This window comes from Erpetoichthys calabaricus, chromosome 8 (assembly GCF_900747795.2).
Source record: "Erpetoichthys calabaricus chromosome 8, fErpCal1.3, whole genome shotgun sequence".
NCBI lineage: Eukaryota > Metazoa > Chordata > Cladistia > Polypteriformes > Polypteridae > Erpetoichthys > Erpetoichthys calabaricus.
This window is the reverse complement of record NC_041401.2, coordinates 76,584,559-76,610,731: the sequence shown is the minus strand read 5'-3', so window position 1 is coordinate 76,610,731 and position 26,173 is coordinate 76,584,559. Positions and strand designations below refer to the sequence as shown.

The following is a 26,173-nucleotide window of genomic DNA, read 5'->3' as shown; positions in this document are numbered from 1 at the left end:
CTTTCTCTTAGTAAGAGATTGACATTAAATGTCAAAATCAGAGCTCAAAGATGTTATATCCGATTTTAAAAACGTTGACACACGAATTTTTGAATTTTTAACATCAATAAACTGTGAAGCCAAAGGTGGAAACGTATAACACACTGCACCTCGTTCACTCGATCAAAAGGCGTGCTGCCGAATACTTTGAAGTAAGTTGAAAAGCAGTTACAACTTGGCCCCGCCCACTTCAAGCAGGGCAGAGTGGGAAAGGTGGGCGTGGTTTCTCCTTCCGAGTCCGTTTTTGCTGTGCACAGTAATTCTGTAAGGGAGGTGCTTGAAGTATAAGGCTGAACTTGCAGCCTTCTCGGTGCTACTCAGCTGATCATAACGTCAGGTGACGTTTCTGTAACCCAACCGCTAAGCCTGATTAAAAATGACAGAACCACGTTAACCCCTTAAAGGAAGACAGTAACACAAGGTACACTCTTTCTCTTTGATTGTGACAACTGAACAGTTTGCTTTGACAGCCGGCTTGACCGAAAGGCCGTATAGGGGATTTGTTATCCTTTTAGCTGCCACCTAGAAACGGTGAGTGAAAAAGATCACCTGTCTTGTGCCATTTTGAAGGGTCTTTTTGGGACTTATCTTGGGGGGTTGGGGATTGGGGGGGTTGTTTGCGAGCGTGACTTGTCGTTTCTCCGTGGGGGTGGGATTATAGGATAAAGGGGCCGCAACAGCCTGCCTGCCTCCGCCTCAAAGCCCGGCGAGCAGTCCTGTTGCTTTGGGTGAGATGATGCAACCCGGCTTGTGTAAGTCATCAGCGCCAAAATCGCCGGCGATTTTCACTCTCCAGCCGTCCAGTGTACCTCTCACCTCAACTAAGCTTAATGATACCAACTTATAGAGGCTGCGTTTCCTGTTGTACTCGGACAGCGCGATTTGTGCCCCAGCACTTTATGCGTCCATCTCGTTGTTATACAGGTAGCCAATACAGGAGTACAGGTAAGAGTCTGCGGTGCTTTAGGTGGCCAGTATGAATGTTTCATTGTTGGTTGCTTGTTCTTCTATTTCAGAGCACATGGTTCGTGTTTTTTTTTCATTCCTGCAAAATACACCCCGATATCGTTAATTATGTGAAAGTAGGACATACGGGAGAAATTCTGGGATTGACTTCCCAAAGATAATTCTGTAACGATACAGTGATTGTCAGCGAATGCCATTTCTGTTACGTAGTTTATACTTGTTTCCGATCCTCTCTTAGCATTCTTAGCGAGTTTCACGCAACACATATTCGCAACAGTAAAATCAAACTTTATACATTTTTTTTCGAAATGAAGTATGTGTCACGGTGTCATTTTTTGTACGGTCACAATCCTGAAACAAACGTTATATAAACTGTATCACTGTATTTGCAAATGTTTGGATTTATTTGAGGTATGGTTCCTAAGTGATTTTAACATTTTCCAAATGGCAGTTAATTGTGTGACTTTTCATGTTCTTTTTCAGATATGCGAGTTTGCAGTATATATGCGAGTTTGCAGTATGGGTCAAAAATGGACAAAACTGAAGATTATTAGAAAACTGTATTTATTTGTTTTCCCATAACATCTTTGCATATTTTAAAGCTGTAAGGTTTGGAGCTTATCCTGGCAAAAACTGGGACAAATTAGGAACCAGCCCTACATAAAGTGGGCGCCAGTCCATTGCACTGCACACTGATGAACAACAAGGCAACATGGAGCCTTGAATTAACATAACTCAATTATTTGCTTAAGTGTTTTTATAAAAATATGTTTGAAATGTTTCATATGATTCGCATTCATAATGGTGGCACTGTGTATTTATGTGTGCATTGTTTTTCCTCCAGCTTTTCCCATTTTCCTCCTGCAGTGTGTTGAGTTACTTGGTGGTTCTAAACTAGCCCATGTTAAGTGTTAGTGTGAGTGAGCATGAGTGAACTCTGCAATGCACTGGTGCACAGTTTCCTGCTTTGTACTCTGTGCTGCTGGGTCAAGCTCCAGAGTTTGGACTGACAGGAGTCCATCATTTTCCTGTAGCTTGTCTGGACAAGTTTAATAATATAGATAAATACCTCTATACAAATTAACAACATAAGGCAAATAATGATTATTGTCACCACAACACATTAGTGTATACCAGAAAAGAGCTCACGATGAAAAGGAAACAAATAATGTGAGGGGTATTAAAGAATTCTCATCACTGGGAGATGCCCCAACTCCTTCTTGGGCCACTCCTGAGTTTAATACATGCCCAGCTGGTTCATTGATGCAGGGGGATTTTTAAGGAGTACTGCAGAACCTGCCAAGTCCGAGAGAAAACATGGGATGAGAGGAGAAGAAAGCGCAAAACACTGAAGTCTTTGTTCAGTGCCTCAGTGGAAGCTAAACAAGTGGAAAAAAACTGACATTTAATGTGCTTTCTTTTCTCGATTTCAGTGCCAATGTTTTCTCAATTGTTTTAAACTGAGAGATGAAGCCTTGTTTAAGCTTTATTTCTAAAACATATATCAGTCATATACCATGTTTTATAAGCAAGGAAATATGGAATTGCTACTTAAAAATTTTGAGTGAAATGCAGAAGAAAATGAAAGAAATAGTTTACATTTTTCTACATGATATTTGGTTAATTAGAGAGCTTACATCATTCATCGGCTTCCTATATTGCAGCATACCTTAGCAGTAAAGATCTTCAAAATTTACGATCTTAACAGCTGGCTCCATTATGTAGGCTGGAGCTTAAAATCTGAATAGAAGTGCAAATGCAACTCTAGCTGGTATGTTTAGAGACTGCAGCTTTGGACAGCAGAAGTGCTGAGTGACCGCTAATTAGGGATTGATGAATAACCAGTAAAGAGCAGTGAAGCTGTGAGGAGACCCTTCTCGTTGCTCAATGCAATTCACAAAAATTTCAGGTCACTTTGCTCTAAAAAACAGTTGCTCCCAGTGTAGTACATACATAAGTACCTTTATTTACGGATCCAAGATACACTGTATGGACAAAAGTATTGGGGTGCCTGACCATTACACCAACAGGGACTTTAATGGCATTGCATTCAAATACATAGACTATAACGTGGAGTTGCCTCCCCCACCCACTTTGCAGCTATAACAGCTTCCTCTCTTCTTAGGAGGCTTTTCACAAGATTTTGGAATGTTTCTGTGAGAATTTATGCCCATTCATTCTGTAGAGCATTATTGAGGTCAGGTTCTGATGTTGGATGAGAAGGCCTGGCTCACAATCTTGATTCCAGTTCATCCCAAAGGTGTTTGATGGAGTTGAAGTCATGGTTCTGTGCGGGCCAGTCAAGTTCTTCCACACTGAACTCATCCAATGATGTCTTTATGGACCTTGCTTTGTTCGCTAGGGCACAGTCATGCTGGAATAGTAAAGGGCCTTCTCCAAACTGTTTCCACAAAGTTGGAAGCATAGCGTTGTCCAAAATGTCTTGGTATGCTGAAGCATGAAGATTGCCCTTCACTAGAAGTATGAGGCCTAGCCCAAACCCTGAAAAACAACCCCACCCCATTATCCCTCCTCCACCAACCTTTACAGTTGGCACAATGGAGTCAGGCAGGTAGCGTTCTCCTGGAATCCACCAAACCCAGACTCACCCACCTGACTGCCAAACAGAGAAGTGTGATTCAACACTCCATAGAACATGTTTCCACTGCTCGACAGTCCAGTGGTGGTGTGCTTTACACCCCTCCATCCGACACTTGGCACTGGACTTGGTGATGTGAGGCTTGTATGCAGCTGGTCAGCTATGGAAACCCATTCCATGAAGCTCCTTCCACACAGTTAATGCCTGTGGAAGTTTGGAATTCTTCAGCTATGGAATCAGTAGAGCGTTGGTGACTTTTCCACACCATGATCTTTAGCAGTCATTGACCTCGCTCTGTGACTTTACGTGGTCTTCCTTGTCGTGGCTGAGTTGCTGTTATTCCTAAAAGCTTCCACTTTCCACTAATACCACTTACAGTTGTTTGTGGAATATCCAGCAGGGATGAAATTTCACAAACTGTCTTATTGCAAAGGTGGCACCCTATCACAGTACCACGCTTGAAGTCACTGAGCTCTTCAGAATGACCCATTTTGTTCCACAAATGTTTGTAAATGGAGACTGCAAGATAAGGTGGTTGATTTTATACACCTGTGGCAATGGGTCTGACTGAAACACTTGAATTCAATAATTAAGTAAGAGCAGAGGCCAAGTCTGAAAGCTTCCTGCTATGCAGGGAAACTGTTAGCTCAAGCAGAGTTGTGTCACATTACATAACTTTTTCAGCAATTCTTAGCCACAGACTTCGTTTACATAATCTTAGTGAGTTTGTGGCACACTTCCTTGACCGCCAATCCCTTAGGGTGACATACCCAGCAACTCAGCTGGATAAAATCAAACAGGTTTGAATTTGCATTAAGTGGTAGAAGCTGGTTTTGTGCGTGCATGGGCTGAGAAGATTTGCAATGCATATAATGCAGCTCATGGAATAAGGGATTTGGGTGCTCTGGCAAATAGAAGAAAGCATAATTTGCAGCTGAACTCACTTAATCTGTGAACTCTTAGATGGCCACCTCATTATTGGCAGTTAGAAAAGGTGGATGGGGCTCGCAATACTTTGGAAATGTGAAACTGTGCTGGAAAGTCATCATGGAGTCATCTAATTTGACATGCCCTATGATTTCCACTTGTGTAATGTGACATGCTACAGCAACAAGATCAGCAACTGGATTCGTCAACTTTGACACCCACTTAAGATGGTCAATTTTTTCACCTTTGATTAAAGAAAACTCTTGATGACTCAACTTTTTAATTGTGGGGGCAGGGGTGCAGTTCATTTGCATAAACTTGTTTTAAAGACTCTGAATCTGAAAAACAATATGTGCTTCAGTAAATGGCTGATTCAACGCAAGACTTAAGAAGAAATAAGCCCGCCTGGACTTTGATCCCTTGGTTGTGTAAGCAAAGTTCACAAGCATTGTAAAGGCAGCATATGGATAAATATTCATGATGTTTAACTTAAATTTGGTATAAATGAACCAGAGATGATCCCCTATATTTTTGCTGGTTTGAGATTTTCATTATTTCATAGGGTTACATTAGGCCAGCCATTAATAATGCATGAAATGGCAATTTTTTTTAATTATGATGGTTGGGTGTACCATCTTGGGTTGGTTTCTGAATTGCTGCTACAATAGGAATAGGTTTAGGCTCCATGCAACCCTATATTAGAAAAAAAATGAATTCTGAAAATAGATCAATGGATAGATATTACTGAAAAACTGCTTATGGTAATAGTCTAAAATCAAAATGTCTGAAGGAGGACCTGATAGGTGGTACAGAAACCCCTTTGTAAAAAGGCAACAGCCGTTTTCTCTTGGGGATAAATGCCCACAATTATAGATCCAGATCTGTAATTGTATGTAATTTATAATACTTCCACGACAGGACCATGACTCAGAGGGAAATACACAGGCTTTATAGAAGTACACCCTGCCCATGAGGTGTTGCATGTTAAGTGTAGTACTTCTCAAACTCTGCAGAAGCACGTGCAGCAACAATCACTCAAGGATGCCTGAGGTCTGAGGCTGGTAGCCTAATATCCATGGTAATTTACATATGACACATTAACTCAGGAGATTATTTCAGGCTTGCTTCAGAATTCATCTCAGGATGGGATATATACATCAAACTACTCCCTAATCATGGCACTGGAGAGTGGTGACGTGTTGCATGTTCATTGGCATATGCCATACTCTGTACATGTAACATTAATGGCCTTATAAACCAGGTTCATATACAGAAGCATTATAGTGTAGACATGAGAGGACCTCAGAATATCAAAAGTCAGAGAGGGTTAGGTGCCATAAGTATTGGTTTGTTTTTGCTCTTTATTTTTCTCTTTTTATATTTTGATTTGTTCACATTCTTTAGAGTATAAGCTAGTCCAGGGGTGGGCAAAGTCATTCCTGGAGGGCCGCAGTGGCCGCGGGTTTTTGTTCCAACCCAGTTGCTTAATTAGAAAACAATCCTTGCCAATAACTACATTTCATGGCTTGTTAGTGCTTTAACTCTGCTATGTCAAGTCATTCTCATATCCTAGATTTTTTTTTCCATTCTAAGGATATCATCCAAATACTTTGAAGTGTAAAACGGATGGGTAATTCTCAGTCCTTCACTTTTTTCTCTTCTCTTTCCTTCCAAGTATTTAATTAAACCAAACAGTGCACGATAAATACACACAGGTGTAAAGGGTAAGAAGCAAAATGGATAACTGCTGGTTTCTTTTGTCATTTGCATCTTATTGCTAATAAGGAGCAATTAAAAACCAAGAATGCAGCTGTTTAAGACTTAAATAAGCAATAAGGGTTCAAAATCTTAATGAGGGAAATAACTAAAATGAAGCAAAAGTGTTTCTAGAGCAATACGTGCTTCTTATTAAGCAATTGGGTTGGAACAAAAACCTGCAGCCACTGTGGCCCTCCAGGAATGACTTTGCCCACCCCCGAGCTAGTCAAAACAGATGAACATTAATACATGAAATCTGCCAGAAATATTAAGCATTTCTCTGTTGAATGTGAAATTGTATTGGAACTTACACTTTATCTTCTCTCACTAACTCCTTTACTTCCTTAGATGTCTGAGGAAAGTATGGATGTCTTCATTTATGCTCACCTGCCTCTTTAGGCAGACTTGCAGTCTTTGAAAGGCAAACAGTATTATTACGGACCTCTGCCATTGTACACAAGTCACTTTTCTCCTTCCTTCATTTTGGTAAATGGCACGGGATCATTAGCACTGGCACCAGAAAATCCTTTTATCCCCTGGTTCTAAGGTTACTCAATACCCTACCACACTGACAAATACATTTTCTTGTAAATATATTGTATATTGCTGTTGCATTCATTGCCTGATGTTGTATTCACTTTTTTCCATTGTTTGTACTGTATTACTGACACTAGTCTAAGAGAGAATTTAATTTTTATTTCTACATATGATAGTTAACCTGAGCCTGAAGATATCATGTTTAATTTCTGTTTAAAGGCTCAATATAATTGCATTGTTGGCAGTTTGCAATTCTATTGCTTGTTGGTAGAAGCCTCCATATTATTTTAAATATTTAGCCTTCAATGTCATAGAGTGTGTGATTATTCTATCATCATGCTGGTTTTTCTTGCTTACTTAAGAAAATGAATTTATACTGCCACATCACACAGAAACGTGCCTTGTAACAATTGAGGTGGAATGCAAGCCACCATTGCAGAGTAATGGAGCTAACATGCTAAATAGGTGGAATAATCAATAACCTGCAGTATGTCGGTAACAGAAAACTTTTGTTATTTTATTGTTTCATCAAGGCTGTGTGGATACCATGTGAGAAAATAAACTGCTCAAAAGAAATTAAAGGACTTTGAAAACACATCAGATCTCAATGGGGAAAAAATCCTGCTGGATATCTTATACTGATATGGACTGGGTAATGTGTTAGGAACGAAAGGATGCTACATCGTTTGATGGCAATGAAAATTATCAACCTTCACTGCAGCAACTCAAAATTGTACTCTGTAATTTGTATGGCCCCCTCATGCTTGTATGCATGCCTGACTGCCTGACAACATCAGGGGGGTGGGCATGCTCCTAATGAGACGATGGATGGTGTCCTGGGGGATCTCTTCCCAGATCTAGACCAGAGCATCACTGAGCTCCTGGACAGTCTGAGGTGCAACCTGGTGGTGTCAGATGGACCAAAACATAATGTCCCAGAGGTGTTCTATTGGATTTAGGTCAGGCAAGTGAGCATGGGGGCCAGTCAATGGTATCAATTCCTTCATCCTCCAGGAACAGCCTGCATACTCTCGCCACATGAGGCCGGGCATTGTTGTGCACCAGAAGGAACTCAGGACCCACTGCACCAGCATAGGGCCTGACAAAGAGTCCAATGATTTCATTCCAATACCTAATGGCAGTCAAGGTGCCATTGTCTAGTCTGTAGATATGGATATGCCTCCCCAGACCATCACTGACCCACCACCAAACCGGTTATGCTGAATGATGTTACAGGCAGCATAACGTTCTCCACAGCTTCTCCAGACCCTTTCATGTCTGTCACATGTGTTCAGAGTGAACCTGCTCTCGTCTGTGAAAAGCACAGGGCGCCAGTGTTGGACCTGCCAATTCTGGTATTGTATGGCAAATGCCAATCAAGTGCTATGGTGCCAGGCAGTGAGCACAGGGCCCACTAGAGGACGTCAGGCCCTCAGGCCACCCTCATCAAGTTTGTTTCTGATAGTCTGGTCAGAAATATTCACACCAGTGGCCTGCTGGAGGTCATTTTGTAGGGCTCTGGCAGTGCTCATACTGTTCCTCCTTGCCCAAAGGATCAGATAGTGGTCCTGCTGATGGGTTAAGGACCTTCTACGAGGGGCCCTGTCCAGCCCTCCTAGAGTAACTGCCCATCTCCTGGAATCTCTTCCACGCCCTTGAGACTGTGCTGGAAGACACAGCAAACCTTCTGGCAATGGCACGTATTGATGTGCCATCCTGGAGAAGTTGGACTACCTGTGCAACCTCTGCAGGGTCCAGGTATCACCTCATGCTACCAGTAGTAACACGGAGTGTAGCCAAATGCAAAACTAGAGAAAAAACAGTCAGAAATGATGAGGAGGGAAAAATGTCAGTGACCTTCACCTGTTAAACCATTCCTGTTTTGGGGGTCGTCTCATTGTTGCCCCTCTAGTGCACTTGTTAATTTTATCAACACCAAAGCAGCTGAAACTGATTAACAACCCCCTCTGCTACTTAACTAACCAGATCAATATCCCAGAAGTTTCATTGACTTGATGCTATACTCTGATTAAAAAGTGGTCCTTTTTTTGAGCAGTATATTTTCACATTTTATTACAAGTAGGCTTTCACTGCAACTAGCCTCTTAACCACAAGCTAACCTGTCTTACTTGACCTCATTGATCCACTAGGCTAATCATAATGGGTGCATTACCGATTTTTAGACTTTGTTCATTTTTTGTGTAGATGTCTAATGATCACAAATTAATGTGAATCAGTTTATTGAAATATTAATGATCTGATTATCTATAAATTATCTCGCATTCCAAGTTTCTACATTTTAACTCAATGCAGGTTCAAGGCGTAGGCCAGCTACAGGATTAGTAGCTTCACTGTCTATGGTAGGAGCTCCTTCTGAAATGAGCCACAGCTAATCATAATCAGTTTTAATGAGACAGAATTGAGGACTATTTGGGAAAATTCAATTAGTGGCACAGAAGTCATCAGGGTATTTATTGAACACTACTTGCTAGAGTGACTTATTTCCTTAAATCCCTCTGGCTTCTAATTATTGTCAATTGTCTTTTGCAGTGTCCTTTTGCAGACATTTCCACCCCAACATGTCCACACTACTTGAGACAAAAGAAATGTTTCGCAATGCAGATGCTGTGTGCTTTGACGTGGACAGCACGGTCATCAAAGAAGAGGGGATTGATGAGCTGGCCAAGTTCTGTGGAGTTGGAGATGCAGTAACAGAAATGTGGGTGACCAGATTATGCTTGTAAATTATTTGTGTGTTGTTTTCTTTTAAGATGAAAGTGTTGAAACCCTCACAAATGCCTGATAGCCTTCCTTTCATATTATGCTGGCCTTGTTTTCTATTCTTCTGTAACATAACACATCAGGTCTAATGGAAGGTAATGACTAATGTGGCATGGATACTTCCATCAATTTGCGGGAGTGTAACCTTGGGAGTGTCAATCGAGCTGTTCAGACTAAAGAGATGGGAGAGAGAAATAGAGACAGAGAGAGCAGGGCCCATTGCAAAGCATGGGAGAACTTTAGTGACTAGCCTAAAAAAGGGAGTACTCTTAGGAGTGCTCCTTTGTGATGGCTCCCCATAGAATTACACCCTCAAGGCTAAAGCAAAAGTAACAAATACAGGGCATTTTAAAAATCATTTGATCCATTCATTATTAAACCAATTTAATCTAATTCAAGGCTACGAGTGAGCTGCAGCCTATTCTTGCATCTATGGGCAGAAGGCAGATATGAACTCTGGATGAAGTATTAGTCCATCACAGGCAATACTCGCTCCCTCTAGGCCAGTTGAGACTCCCCATTTACCCTAAAGTTCTGAGGAAAACTGCAGTTAACTGTAGAAAAGGGACATGAACATGAGGACAGCATATAAACTCCGGGCTATGACTCTGAAACTGTGAGGTAGCATTTTGCCATGATGCCACCCATATTTTCAAAAAATTCAGATTTAGTCCATTTTGTAGTGTAAATTTAACAATTCTGAACTTATTTTTTCTCAATTTGGGAATTCCTTTTATCTATTGATCTGCCGTTTAAGACTGGAGCATCAGTATGATGCCCAAATGCCAGTGTGCATGTGCATTGCCTTCTGTTGACTTTTTGCATAATGGGAGAATTTGGGTTTGGGGGTATGAGATATGCTCTTGTAAACCAAGACAATGGGGCATGTGAAAAAGATACAATAAGAGTAACTCAGATAGAGCAGAGAGGACTGTCGAAAGGAAAGGGATGTGTGATGGTGGGAAAAGCAAGACTGCCTAGAGTACTTTGTTTATTTAGGAATTACATTTTAAGTCCATTGCTTTACTTGTTTATTGTTGTTGTGATGTGAAATTTTGCATACAAGTTGATAAATATTTTGTATGTCTTTATTTTTAACTTAGACAAAGCAATGTAATATTAGTGTTACATTATAGATAATAACAGCAATGGTTTGATGGTTTAAGAACCCATTCCCCCCTTTTAGGACTGAGTCTCTTTGTAATTTTACAATAGGGTTGGGGTGGAAGTGCCTCAAACCAGTTTGGCAAGTGTTTCTCTGCTAAAGTCTCTCTGTCAACCCCCACAGGAAAGCCAGGCTGCCTAACTTCCAAAGCTTTACTTTAATATATGGTTTTGGGGGCAGGTGTGAAGGTATTCTATCCCCCCATTGGTCTGAAGTATGGCTGTTTGGAACTGGCTTGTATCAGAAGCCTTTAAATACCATGACGTCCTATTGGCTCTAGGGGTTGGACACAGAATCTATAAATTTGCTTGCATAACATCACTCTCTCTCTTACCAAACTGATGCATGAACTGAAAAGGACAACACAATGAAGAGCACAGCTCAGCAGCCATATTGAGACAGGCATGCGGCCTGTTCTGAAGAAAGCTGACCACAAATGATGCCTTAACTAGAGACATTTTAAGTAACTAACAAGTCTGTGTACCTCCTGAAACTACACATCATTTATCAGGTTGTATGGTTGCCAATATTCATATGTACTTTGCATATTGTTATTACAGTAGAGTCTCGCTTATCCGACATAAACGGGCCGGCAGAATGTCGGATAAGCGAAAATGTCGGATAATGGGAGGTGTTAAGAAAAAGCCTATTAAACGTCAAACTATGTTATAATTTTACACATTACGAGCCTAATACAGTGGAACCTTAGTTCACGAACATCTCTGAACACATACAAATCGGGTTACGACCAAAAAGTTCGCCAAACTTTTTCCTCTGGGCACAACCACACACTCAGTATAGGAACAAGCCAGTTTCCCTTTCGGTTTGTGTGCGCCGATGATTTCCGCATGTGTTCAGTCTCTCCCTGTGCATTCCCTGTGCAACGTTAGAGAGCGCGAGAGAGAGATACAGACAGACATATGCACGCGTAAGAGAGAGAGACACACTTACACACATGCGAGAAAGAGAGACACGCACGCACGTGAGAGAAAGAGAGACACACGCACACACACGCACGCACGCACACGCGAGAGAGAGACGCACGCATACACACACGAGCGCACACGCACATGCACACACACACGCGTGTGTGAGAGACACGCATGCCAGAGAGGGCTAGCCACATAATCCACTGCAATCATGTTTTACAACAAAACAACAGAAAATTTTTTTTTTGTTTTTTTTTTTTGCGGTGGGACTTCGGATATTACAGAATGTTGGATAAGCGACACTCTACTGTATTTATGAATATTATCAATAATACATTGTTTAAATTGTAACTTAACTCTTGCTTGTCTTTTACTACACCTGATTGCCTGAGGTTATAGATGTAGAAGAGAAGGTGGGTAGAAGTTATATACTAAAATACCTTATAAACAGTGGTAAGTCTGTGAGATTTGAGGCATTCTGACAAAGGCTACATACTAATAATACAAAAGGGGAAAGTAGAGTAATATATTACTCTGCCAAGACAAAACAATTGTTTTCTCTACCTAATTTCATGATAAGGAAATGAGCAAATTAGTGTTTTAAAAGTGAGCACAAAGTGAGGTTGTCTTTCTGAAGTCAGGTGTATACTTGCTACGTGAAGCTGGCGTGCACCTCAAACCTCAAAACATATACTTATACTTATTGCAGCCTGTTCAATTGCGTATTGATAGTATCCTAGTGAATATGTGGCAGTGTTTGGTCAGTGTCTTATAGTTATAATGTTACAGCAGAGCATGTCAGAAGAATTGTGCTTGCTATTACTTACTTTAAGAGGAAGAAAAAGAAGGGCAGTATCAGACCTATTGACCAAAAGCAATGAAAGAAGAAAAAGTGTAATATTCACAAGAGTCAAGGACCTACAAGAGGGGCAGATGCATTTCAGATGTTTTTGCATGTCTTCTATCTTTGCGTTTTGATGATCTGTTGCTTCCTATTCAGCCCTTCAATCATCATTCTAGCACTCATGTAACCAGCTTCTCCTTGAAATTCACCATTCTGGATACACGACCAGCAAAAAATTTCTGCTGTGCATGGTGAAAATAATGTGTGTGGGAGCGTGTCTCCAAATGTGATGTCATTTTCGCTGTGTGGCCCTCCGTTATAAAGGTGTCGTATAAATGGGGTTAAATGGATTCTGACAGTTTATGGTTTTATTGTTCCATTAATGAGTATATGAAACATTTCATTTTCAGTGGTTTTTTTTTTGGTTTTTTTTTTTGGTGTTAGGACTAGACGTGCCATGGGAGGATCCATGACTTTTAAAACAGCTTTAACAGAACGTTTGGCAATAATAAGACCCTCCAGGGAGCAAGTGAATAAATTAATCACTGACCACCCTCCTCAGCTAACTGAAGGCATACAGTAAGTCAAACTTCATGACATGGTCATGCAAGTGATGTTATAATCTAATTTTGTAGACAAGGCGAGCTTGGCACACAACTGAAGACAAAGCTACAAGTGAAGATTAGCCAGGCTGAACCAGTCCTGACCTGTGCAATATTCAGTTTTAATTTAAATATGATACTTGTCCATAAGCAGGATTTTTTACTTGGATACCTTCCCAGATTTTATGCAATTTCCACAGATTTAACACTATGGTAAACCACCTTTTAGGATAGGCTTTAGATGATCAGGGGGTGTCCTGGGTCAAAATGAATAATCAAAATCCTTACAGTGGAAGCTGCTGCTGGGAAGCATTAGTTTTATTAATTGTTGGTTGGGTTGCCTTGTATTGGAGTAACCAATAAGGTTTATTAGAGAAGAAGTTTAAACAGCTGTCATTTATTAGTTTCCAATTTTTTAAAATAACTATTTTATTGTAGTCATTTGTGGTGAATTTCTTTTACAATCTTTCAGATGTCTCACAGTTTTTGTTCTTCTCTTGAAGGGAATTAGTGGAACGTCTCCAACAGCGAAATGTTAAAGTCTTCTTAATCTCTGGAGGGTTCCGCTGTATTGTGGAACATGTTGCAACACAGCTTAAGATCCCCTTGGACCATGTATTTGCTAACCGACTGAAATTTTACTTCAATGGTGAGCTGATCTCTGCACACCCATGTTCATCGCGAAACACTACAAAAATCTGTCACATGTTTTAGGTTTTTGGCTGTGCTGCCAGTAAACCATACACAGAATACCTTTCCCGTAACAGTCCAAGAAGGTAACACAGGAAAGACACAGATTGTTATTGTGTAATCAGTTCATTATTAATACCTGTTTATTCCAACTTCTTTATCCCAGCTTTGCACCACAGAGCATCTGAGAACTTGTGTTTGGTTTATATAAATTCCCATAACTTTACTTAATCCAGTTCATTGTCATGGCAAGCCAGATTGGGGATAGCCCTGCACAGAGCAGCAATCCATCACCTGTTTTTTGAATCACCGAATAACCTAACCTGCACATTTTCAGGAATATGGGAAGCAAATCAGAGTATCTACTGGAATAACTGACCTAGACAAGGGGAGAACATACAAATTGCACGTGTCATTCAAATTGAGGACATTAGGTCCGAGAAGCAGCAGTGCTAATCACTGAACTGCTGGATATCTGTCATGATCTGGCCTATGATTTTAATTTATTTTTACTGTGCCTTGGCCACTAAAAATTATTTGAATATATAATTTCTGGGGTGGCACGGTAGCGCAGTGGGTAGCGCTGCTGCCTCGCAGTTGGGAGACCTGGAGACCTGGGTTCGCTTCCCGGGTCCTCCCTGCGTGGAGTTTGCATGTTCTCCCCGTGTCTGCGTGGGTTTCCTCCGGGCGCTCCGGTTTCCTCCCACAGTCCAAAGACATGCAGGTTAGGTGGATTGGCAATTCTAAATTGGCCCTAGTGTGTGCTTGTTGTGTGGGTGTGTTTGTGTGTGTCCTGCAGTGGGTTGGCACCCTGCCCGGGATTGGTTCCTGCCCTGTGTTGGCTGGGATTGGCTCCAGCAGACTCCCGTGACCCTGTGTTTGGATTCAGCGGGTTGGAAAATGAATGAATATAATTTCTGTTTCCTTCCACAGTCCGGCCCTAGTGTGTGCGTGGTGTGTGGGCGTGTATGTGTGTCCTGTGGTGGGCTGGCACCGTGCCCGAGGTTTGTTCCCTGCCTTTTGCCCTGTGTTAGCTGGGATTGGCTCCAGCAGACCCCCATGACCCTGTAGTTAGGATATAGCGGGTTGGATGATGGATGGATGGATTTCTGGAATTTTTGAGACAAAGGAGTCAATTGTTTATATTTGTTTGTTTTGAATGTTTTTTTTAACATCATTAAAAACTAAAATACATTTTCAATTATATATCTTCATGAAATCAAAAATTTTTTACCTTTACTTAAACCTTTAGCTGTCCTTTTTGGATTTGGCCGACAGTATATTTCCCCTATGCTCTGTGTTAGCCATGTTTTGACAGTTCATATTCCCCCAGAGCTGCAAAATATGAATGAGTCAAATTGAAGGGATTATTTTACACAAATATTAAAATTTTTGTCAGTACTTAACTGCAGTGCATTCTCAATTAATACAGAGTAAATTTAACTTGCCTTAAACCAGGGGTCTCCAACTGCGGTCCTGGAGGGCTGCCGTGGCTGCAGGTTTTCATTCCAGTAGTTTTTTTTTTAATTGTTGACCAGTTTTTGCTGCTAATTAACTCCTTTTTCTTTCATCTTAATGAACTTGTTTTTTAAGATTTGTTCCCCTGAATTTCTTCATCAGTCCTCTGAGTTGCTTCATTTCTTTCCTTAAATGGCACCCAAACAGAAATGAAATGTGAAGTGAGTGAGCTAACAGAAGACCAAATAAGTCAGGGCCTCAAACTCCAACCAATTTAATCCCAACTGGTTGCTTAATTAGGTGCAGATTCTTGTCGTTAATTAAACTCTTTCTTTAATTCCATAACTTGTTGTAATAGCAGACATTTCCAAAATTGTTGATATTCTTGTTTCCAAGAGCACTGTTAAAATGTCTTTGGGACCTGAGCAGATCAACATTCCTGAGACTTTCACCTTTCTTTATTTTCAGATATTGTATGATGGACAGTTTATGGAAATTTTGCCCCTCACATTTCACCCCCACTACATTTCGCCTCCATGATATTTCTCCCCCACCCCAGTAACTTCTAATACCCACACCCAGACGATTTAGTGTTGGAAGTTTCTAGAAAAAATAAACTGAATAATCATTCTCAGCGTTCAAAACTGACTTTCTTAATTTAAACATTTTTGTAGCAAAATGATAAGTTAGCAATAGTGCATCACTTAAATGAAACGCTCTGTAAACATATATACATTTTTTATTTCAATTAAACGAATCTAAACAATTTTACAAAAATTAATATCACATGCCATTGCGAAAAAACATACGTGAAATACAATTATGTACTAAATTAATATCTTTGTAATTTACCGTGGGGCGAAATGTGTTGGGGCGAAATGTGGGGGGCAGCTTATCCAGACACCATGATGGACACAGTTTGTTAGTCATATTTGGCTCATTTTGTATCTCACTATTGTTTGCCTGCTTCAAGAGCAAGTAAATTAAAATTAATTCAAAGGAAGTTAATTAGCAGCAAAAACAAGTCACTAATTAAGAAAAGGGTTAAAATGAAAACCTGTAGCCACTGTGGTCCAACAGGACCGGAGTTGGGGACCCCTACCTTACACATTTTGTCCAGGACTTTACACATAGATGTAAATGTAAGATCAGGCATTCATCCCTTTGTCTTTTTAAACTCTTCAGTCATTGTATTAGATATTTTAATAAAGAATAAATAATTAAGTTAACTTGTGACTAAGGATTTTTTCATTATGATTTCAATATTGTTCAAGTTTTTTATTATCTCAAATGAGAAAACAAGGCGGGGAACCATACAGAATACAGTGTGACAGTTGCCATCACTGCATTTATCAAATGAATCCGTTTTTTCTTGAAAGTTTCATGTAATTGTTCTGAGCATGTCTTTTGAGATAACATCTATAGAAGAACCAATTACTGTACATTGAATTATTACTCAACTAGCATTTTTCTGTTGGTGGCATGTCAAGCATTGTTTAGATTCAACTGTGTTATCTGTAATACAGCAGCCTCTAAAGGGAAGAAGAAAACATGGTCATTTTAACACAAAGCTGCCCTGTGGATCAACAGACAGAAAATACAACACACAAATGCTCATCATACCATAATGAGCTGTTCGATGCAGAAATTAAAACTCTCATTTTAAATGAAGTACTTTCTGTAGTGTATTCCATTTCATAAAGTTGCTCACAATTTAAATTTACTGAATTGTATGTTTCAGTAGTTCTTGAATGTAAAATGACTTATCACTGATTTCCCAACTTGTTGCACACAGGAGAGTATGCCGGGTTTGATGAAGGACAGCTTACTGCTGAATCAGGAGGAAAAGGAAAAGTAATCGGTTTACTAAAGGAAAAGCTTGCCCTTAAGAAAGTGGTGATGATTGGAGATGGAGCAACAGATTTGGAGGCCTGTCCTCCTGCTGTAAGTACCAGTATGGTGGTGGTCTTCATCAGACCTGGGATTTGTGCCATCAGTGCCACTGATGTAGAAAGGCATCTTTCAAATGTAAAGAACCTAATCCTTAAATGCAGAAGTCTGTGCATCCACCCATAAATGTTCTAATCCACTTATCCAGTTCAGGGTTGTGGGTGTCTGGTGCCTGTCTTGGCTGCACTGGGCGAATGGAGAAAACCCACCCTTGATGGGGTTACAGTCCATTACAGAACACACTCATGCATACATTCACTGTCACTTGTGTAGCAGTAATTTGTTTAACATTCACAGCTTACCATAGTGCCAAGTTTAAAAGTTGATGTACCTGTTTTTATGTAATCAACTGTTGCCTGCATCTAATCTATCGAGACAGTAATTTGCACTGCTATTCTTGGGTAGCAATCCAGCAAATCCCTGACAAATTTTTAACATTCCACACTAGAAGCTTGTGCAATTAGCCAACATTTACATTGTGTTTGCATCTCAACCATTTTGGTTCTTAAAAAGACAGTAATCAATATGGATTACCAACAATGAAAGCACAGTATGGTGCATACTTTCTCTGCTGGATGTGCTAAGGAATGCTTCTCCTTTTCCAGTTTAAATATACTTCTCTGTAGATTCCACAAGTACATGCCAGATAAAACTGCAGGCTTTATTTTGTTGATTACTTCTGAGGATTTTAAGTCCCCATGAAGCACTGTTTAGAGTCCTGCTGCCTTAGTCTGTCGGAGTACGTGCCCTTTACTGTAGAAACAATCTTCATTGTTTCTATTCAAACAACTCTTCACTACATCTAGTTTGGTAACCAGAATTACAAGTAGAACTTCAAAAGTGATCACACCAGCCTCCTTGACTTGCAGCATTGTCACTTTTCTTTGTGGGTTGGCAAAGACCGATTTTCCACGATGAATAGTACACATGGCACTGCTGGGCACATCCAGATGCAATGGGTGAAAAAATGATCATTTTAGACTATGGGAGGAAATGGAATGCTTAGGGAAAAAATATATAAATATATTGAGGGAAGAATTAAAAAAAAAATACACACAGATGGGATACACCAGGCCAAATTCTACTTGGAAGCTAGGGCTATGAGGCAACAAATGACAATACACTTATAAAAACTGACACCTATTTGTTAATTTTACTTTTCTCCAGTGTTGCTTCCCACTTGATCGACAGGATTACAGTGGAGATACTGAGCTCTTCTTGTCTTAAGTACACTGGAATTCTTTTTACATCAAGAGTCCACAAGGCTTGGGATGGATTATCATAATATCCAAGACTGTTTGCTGCCTTTGCACTCGCATAGCTGCCAAGACAGGCGTTTAGCTTCTTGGAGCAGCCCTGCATTAAGTAACTGTGCACATCTGCTTGTACACCACAGGTCTTAAACGTAGTTTCTGGTGTTTTCTTAAGTATCTATGGCTGTTAATGTAACATAACACACAGAACAACTGAAATCTCGGACATGTAAAATGAGCTCTGCTTTACTTCAGGAAAATGCTGACTGCAGGTTTAGATGTTACTGCAGGGGGGTACATTCCTACTTACTTTGCTTAACTTGCAAAACAGTTGTTGATTAAGCATCATCAGATGTGAACAACAAAACGGCCAGCAGGGAAGCAGTGTGTCTACCACATATTGAATATTGGAACGGTTACTAAGCTGTAAGAAAGAAACACATTTAGGACTGAGGAATACTAACAAATGCTCGGCTCCATAATTATACACTACTAGGAATTTCTTGTGTGACAAAATGACAGGTGCAAGAAGGCAACTAATTCAATCAAATTCCCCACTATTAATAACAAATGATTTCTAATTAATAAGCTTTTGGCAAATACTTGCAAAGCCACCATGCTTCTGGAGTTAAAGCTGAAACCTGCAGTGTACTCAGCACAGCATGATCTTCTTATTTTTGGCCAGTGTCTAAAGCGCTACCAACATTTTATCTTGCGTATTCTCAGTGGCCCTATAGTTTGGCATTACAATGGCACACTCTTTAATGGTGATGCAGGCTAGGCCAGAAAAACATATGTATCCACCATAAGCAATTAGTAAAATGAGTGACCATGTGCTGATGTATTTGCTTCCTTTTTCTGCAGAATGCCTTCATTGGATTTGGAGGGAATGTTGTAAGGCAGCAGGTGAAAGAGAAGTCAACGTGGTACGTTACAAGCTTTGAGGAGCTCATACATGAGCTGGATAAGATTTAAAGACCCAGTCTTTTTTATACATAAATTTAAAGCTGTGGATCAACGTTGTGAAAGGACTGTAACATTCCCCTTGGAGTAAGAATCTATGACTTTATGTTATGTTTTGCACGCAAAACTGTGTGTAATACGCACAATTTTATATACTTGTATCACCAGGGTTAAAAGCTCTGGCAGATAAAGAGACAATCTCTTTTATATGTTTAAGGTGGGCAGAGAAGAATCGAGTACCAGGGCATAGCCTCTGCACTTGAAATTCCAGTGTGCCTTACTTGAGACTCTGCTGTCACTGAAATTGCCACTCAACAAAGCTGGTTTTTGCAGCTCTTTACTAGTGAGGTCTGTCAATGCCATTTCTGTATCTCTTTAGGTCAGGCTGAGAAAGCCCAGCTCTGTTGGTCTTCCCAGACTTGCTATGTTACTGTACTGGCCCTATTAAGTTAAATTAGAAAAAAATATGCAACAGGCGATACTTAAAAGTCAGTACACTTTTAAAAAGAAATGATCTGAACTAGACATCACATTTTTTCCCTTTGTTTCTACCTTCTCAGTCCCCTGCACTTTCTGTGCCTCTTCTGTATTCTGTTTTGTCCTTGTATGTTGTACCAATTCTATCAAGACAAATTCCTAGTACACATTAGTGTACCTGGCCAGTAAAGTGAATTCTGATACAGATAAATTATGAAAAGAACACTGATTACATTGTAAGCACTTTATTATCTCTGATTTACAGATATTAGTCCTGCCTAGGTGTTGATACAAAACACATTTGTTTAGTCCGTGCAGTGTTAATGGTGCTGCTTCCTTGTTTAGTGCCTTTTCAGGATCTGACTAGTTGCAGATTTCCCAGATTACTTAGGTATCCTCTCAAAGTAAACACCTACAAATGGGTGTGTCATATAGCTTCTCTGAAGTGACCTCCAAGTTCTAGCTGCTTAAAAATGGTGGTCTGTAAAGAACACCGTCCAATGAGTACTTCGTTCTGTACTCATTCAAGGAAGTTGACAGCTGTATGCACACTATTAATGTACAAGGTTTACTGTTGTAGAGGACTTTAAAAAAAAAAAATCCTAGTTTTGTACAGTATAATTCAAAATGTTAAAACATTTTAAAAATCACCTTAAATTTCCCAGGCACACAGTTTGATCTTAAAATGGGAAGTGCACATTAGTTTACATGTCCGTTGAGAGTGCAATTACCACTATTTCCACCTTGTTTAAGCTGGGCTTGAAGATTCAATGTTTGTACTGTAGCCAAGTTGCAAGGCCTACTATTTTTAATGTTGTTCAATATGTAAACCAGCAACAGAAATAACTGATCTTTAGTAAGCTAAATGACATTTAAAAATTTTCTTCATACAGTAGTACATTTTTATAATTCTTAAATTGTGTTTTTGAAAAAGTAAAATAAAATAAATCAAAATGTTTAATACCTGCTTCAGTTCACCAAGATCTTTTCTTCTCTGACATACCACGTAACTTTTTATTTTTGGTTTTGCCATTTTCTCTGCACTTTCTGTGCATGTGGTGCCTTTTATTTAAAATGAGGTCCACGCGCAAACTGAAAAAAAATGTGCTTTTGTACTCATGGATGCGTGGACCACCTCATTAAAAAGCAGTGAAAGAGCTAGGTGTACAAAAAATAATTTTAAACTTTAATACTATCTCAACCCCCTATACTGCTCAATATGCCAGATGGTCAAGATCATTTTACCTTCCAGTTAAAAGGAAAATGTTACTAGAAGGCCAATATATTAGTGTTTCTCAAGACAGAAGAATCTTAAAATGCTAAAAGAGAAAACAAACTCACTCGGGATAACATGAAAGTCTAGGCATAATTACTGGACTCGGGCAATCCAGGACTCAGGTGCTAGCAGGGGACTTGAACAAAGCTTAACGTGCTGAACCAATTTTTTAAATAGATTTTCCATCCCACTGTGACCTTAAAATGATCAGCATTCTCACACCATCCCTGCTGCATCAACAACTCCTGCTACATCAACTGGAATGGCCAGTGAAGAGTCCACCTCTGACCATCAGTATGGGCTGTCCACAACTGAAGACTAAGTAAGGAGACAACTGAGGAAGCTACACACTGCGGGACCACATTTAATCAGTATTTGAGTTCGTAAGGCCTGTGGTGTCCTTCGTCACCTGTTCAGTCTGTCCCTAAAGCTCCAGAAAGTGCCACTGCTGTGGAAAGCATCCTGCATCATTCGTGTTCTGAAGAAGTCAGGCACCACTTCTTCACGTAATGACTACAGACAATTGGCACATACTCCTCACATCATGAAGACCAGTGACAGGCTGGTCCTGCACTATACTAGTTCCCTTGTGGTAGACGACCTGGACCCACTGCAGTTTGCCTATCAAATAAAAGATTGGAATAGAGGATGCAATTATCTTTCTGCTCCACAAGGCTTATTTTCATCTGGACAAGGCTGACAGCAGTGTGAGGATAATATTTTATTTTTCCAGAGCCTTCAACATCACCTAACCATCCCTGTCAAGGGTTAAGTTCAAAGAAATGCAGGTGGGTGGCCCTATGGCATCCTAGGTAATGTTTGTGATGAGGTGGTGAGCAACACTGGGGCACCACAAGGAACAATCCTGTCTTCTTTTCCCTTCACTCTGTACACCTCCAACTACAAATATAAAACCAGGTCATGTCACCTGCAGAAACTTTCAGATGATCCTGCTCTAAAGGAGTTTATTGATAAAGGGGATGAGACAGAGCATAGGAGTCAGGTGCAAAAGAGAATGCATCTTAATATCAGCAAAACCGAGGAACTGGTTATTGAATTCTGCCGCACCAAAAGGCCTCTATGTCCAGTCACTATTCAAGGAGTGCATGTAGAGTTCGTCCACATCAATGACAGGTTGCACTGGTGTCAGAACACAGGAATTACGCTCCTGGTCAAACGTTTTAGAACACCTCAGTTTTTTCATTTTTGAAGGAAATGCCCAAGCTTTAATGTCTTAATATTTCATGACGTCAAGGCACAGAACAAATAAACAAAGGCAAATAAAAAATGAGGAATCATTAAGTGTACAAAATTTTACTCAGATTTTTGATTCAAAGTAGCCACTTTTTGTTGATATAACAGCCAAACTGTGTTAACCCTTTTGATTCAGAATGCCAGTCACTCAGTGCGAGTCACCAACACTTCCTCCTCCATGTTTGACAGTTGGTGTCACACACTGAGGAACCGTCCTTTCAGCAACTCGATGGCGTACAAACATCCTGTGTGATAAGCCAAAGATTTCAATAAAACCTTCTTTCAGTCTGCAGTTGTTCACAGCTGGCATTTCAAGGTCCTATTTTGTCCTTTTTAAGGGATGGCTTTCTTCCTGCCTCTTACCCTGTCAAACCTGCAGCACAAAGTCTCCTCTTCACAGTAGAAACTGACACTTGCTTTTATTGACCACTGTCAGTGCCGGATTAAACAATAGGCACATGTAGCATATGGTACAGGCCCCGCAATTTCGGGGGCCCCCAAATGGTGGACCCAATATTTAATGAAAAAGTGTAGCATTGAAAAACTGGTCTTTAAAAATATTATCTTTACGTTTTTAAACTGTAAATTTCTTACACAACAAAACTTTAGTGGCCAAACACATAAAATTCACATAAATATTATAAGATTCATATTATAATCGAGAGTAAAATAATTATTTAGTCCGGTTTGAACTGTTCAGAATCTAAACTTCAGATGATGCAGACCAAAAGGGCCCCCAAATTTGAAATGTGCTACGGGCCCCCAAAGCTCTTAATCCGGCCCTGACCACTGTTAACCTTTGCTTGAAGCTATTGTGCTGAGAGTCACTTATCAAGTGAGCTGGTGACACTCAGAAACTTGCCTTCTGACTGGCTTGTGATTTTGGTTCTGCCAGATCTCTTCCTATCAACATTTCCAAATGCTTTTGGATTGTAAAGGACACTGTACGAACACTTATTTTTTTTTCTCCATGAAAGGCCCACAATTATAAGGGTGACAATGCTCTGTCTCATTTCATTTGTTGCTGTTTTCTTACCATTATCACAGGAATATTGCCAAATTAGTACTTCAGAGGGTGTAGTAACACAGTTTGTTCCAACTCTCCTTTAAGTCAGACAGAGGGTTTGCAAGTAATCCACAGAAGTTGAGACACCAGTGTAAATTGTTTGCTTCAACTTGCATGGCTTAATTTACTTTAATTGCTGCAGAACATATGTTGGTTGTAACCTATTAGTTGTTTCCAGAAGACCCATTTGTAATATTCTTCACACTAAACTCCTGAATAACCAGACATGTAGAAGCCTTATGTTTTATCTTAACCTCCTTAGAATTGTTTACCCCCCAGAAAAACAAGTCAAAAATATATATTTTTTTTAAACATTAAAAAAATACATGTAACAGAAGCATGTCAACTGTCCACTGCTGTACTGGTTTAGATTTAATACATAACCTTTGTATTGTTTTGAAACAGTCACTAATGTTAAGCTCAATGTTGCAATCAGGACTGTAGGAGCATGTTTCTTTGTGTAATTATATTTTTCTGTTGCTTGAACATGAAGAGGGTAAAAGATCAGTGTCTGATCCTCACCATCAATATGCCCTTTGTGTTATTGTAGACTACCACAGTGCATGGCTTAGTGGCTTCCACATTTTCTCCAACACAAACATCGACAGTTGCTGCTTTGTGAGCAGTGATTAGGGAGCCAACATTTTTCTTGTTGTTCCTCTTGATCGCAGCCATTTTGCCATTTTCCATCTTTCAGCCCTTTGTAGCGTAATGCAAATGAAGTCACCAGGTATATCACAGCGGTTCAGTCACATGGTGCCGTATGTATCAGTTTCACTAGCCGTGTCAATGCCCAATGAACACTACTGTAACTACCACTTGATTCAGCTAATGATTTAGTTTCAGTTTGTTCAAAAACAAACTTTATAGCTTCTCATTTATGCTCCATTTTGTTTTGGTTGAAGGCTCCGCTCCAATCATAAATATTGGAGTTATATCAGAGTGGCAAAATGCTTAGAAATACTCATTATTTTTTTGCAGCACGATGTCATTTCATCCACTAGGTAAGCAATTCTCAAAAATTTTCAGACTATGGACCCCTTAGAAAGGGGCGAAAATAAAATATGGATCCTTACTATAGGGAAACACCAAACAAATCATTTATCATCACAAAATGTATATAACTTTTTAAAGTAAAATACCTTTATAGATTGTTTAGCTCTAGAACTGCACTACACCATATTTTTCCATATACAGTACATTCAATGATTATACACCTGGGTGAGCTTGTCTCTGACTGTACTGTTTCATAATCCTGTGAGTAATGGATGATAAGCAGACTGATATCATCTGCCATATCATCTATACTTTGTGGCATTAACGGTCAGTACTGAGAATAAGGAATCTGAAAGCCAAAGTCTATGAGATGAAGCTGGCTTATTTTCACTTAACGATGTACACGCAAGACCCAAAAATCTACCCGTTACTCTCCCCCCCCCCCCCCCCCCCCCCAACTAACTGAGCAAAGCAGAGCAATAGAAGACTGATGCTCATGTCATTGACAGCAGTCTATGAAAAATGAGTGATGATTGGGCTTCCCAATGATTTTTTATTGGCTCAGAACATGGAAGTGACTGGCAAATGTAAGCTTGTGCGCTTATTATGATCGTGCTTGGTGTAAGGGGGTCTTGTGTTGAAATGGTCAGTGTTATAGTAAAGGGAATTAGAGCAATGAGACATACTTAGATATATAGAATACATCATGCTATGGCTGGCAGTGCTGCTGCATGCTCATTATAAATGGGCGTGTGGTTCCTATGTCCCTCGGCCATAAGTACAAATGGCCTCAACTTGGTCAGTTGTAAATTGGTGCATGACTGCATTTTAATGTTGGCAACATTTTTATATTATAGCTGCAGAATTTAAGAATGCCTTAAACAACCATTTATCCATTACAAGATAGTGAACTCCACGTATATACATATCCTAAATTGTTGTGACAATACTATTTATTTGCAGGAAAAATTTAATGATCACTGGTTCAAGTGCATAAACATGGTTATAATACTAAGGCATATACTGTATGAATTAAGGATAAGTTTGGTGTTAATGTTAGTTTCATTTAATACTTATTCTTTTAAGCAAAGCTGTCTTTAGCAACTATTCAAAAAAGTATTATCGCTTTAGAAAGCTTAGTACCAACATTTCCATTATTGTTTTTTCTCTGTTTATTTTGTCATCATATACAAGCTGTACCTTTAAAATTGGCACAGTACAATTTGTACTGGTCGTTTAAGGTAACAGGATGCTCCTTGGTAAGATTTACGACGGCAAAAAGTATAACAACAAGATGGTGAAAATATAATATTAAATAATAAACTTATACAACTAATCTTCAATTGTCAGCACATAATCAATTAATGTAATTTTTTTTTATATAAAATATCACAGAGTTAATGAGGGGTAAAAAATGAAATGTGTAAATCAAACCCAAACCTTGTTTGAGGACTCCCATAAAAGCAACAATTCTTGGCCTTTTTAAGGATGCACTAATAGAATTAGCTTTAGCTGTATAATTATTCTACAACACAGAGGTAAGAGTTTACCACACCAAAACTGAATCAATCACCTTTGTGGAGAATGACATATTGAAGACTTCATCATACCAAATTAATCTAGTGAAATGAACCAACATTCTT

General features: G+C 39.7%; 1 protein-coding gene across 4 annotated transcripts; it reads left to right on the top strand.

Annotated features, from left to right (window-relative positions):
- Positions 1-304: 304 nt before the first annotated feature.
- Positions 305-20,905, top strand: psph (phosphoserine phosphatase). Of its 4 annotated transcripts, none has more exons than XM_028806835.2 (6): positions 305-460; positions 9,377-9,545; positions 12,990-13,124; positions 13,651-13,796; positions 17,091-17,239; positions 19,363-20,905. In XM_028806835.2, the coding sequence occupies exons 2-6, from the start codon at positions 9,406-9,408 to the stop codon at positions 19,471-19,473; spliced, it is 681 nt and encodes a 226-aa protein (XP_028662668.1). In that variant the 5' UTR covers positions 305-460; positions 9,377-9,405; the 3' UTR covers positions 19,474-20,905. The 4 variants fall into 4 exon arrangements, with proteins under 4 accessions (XP_028662668.1, XP_028662666.1, XP_051786693.1 ...); XM_028806833.2 differs by having other exon boundaries at positions 305-570; XM_051930733.1 differs by lacking the exon at positions 305-460 and adding an exon at positions 758-791.
- Positions 20,906-26,173: the final 5,268 nt, after the last annotated feature.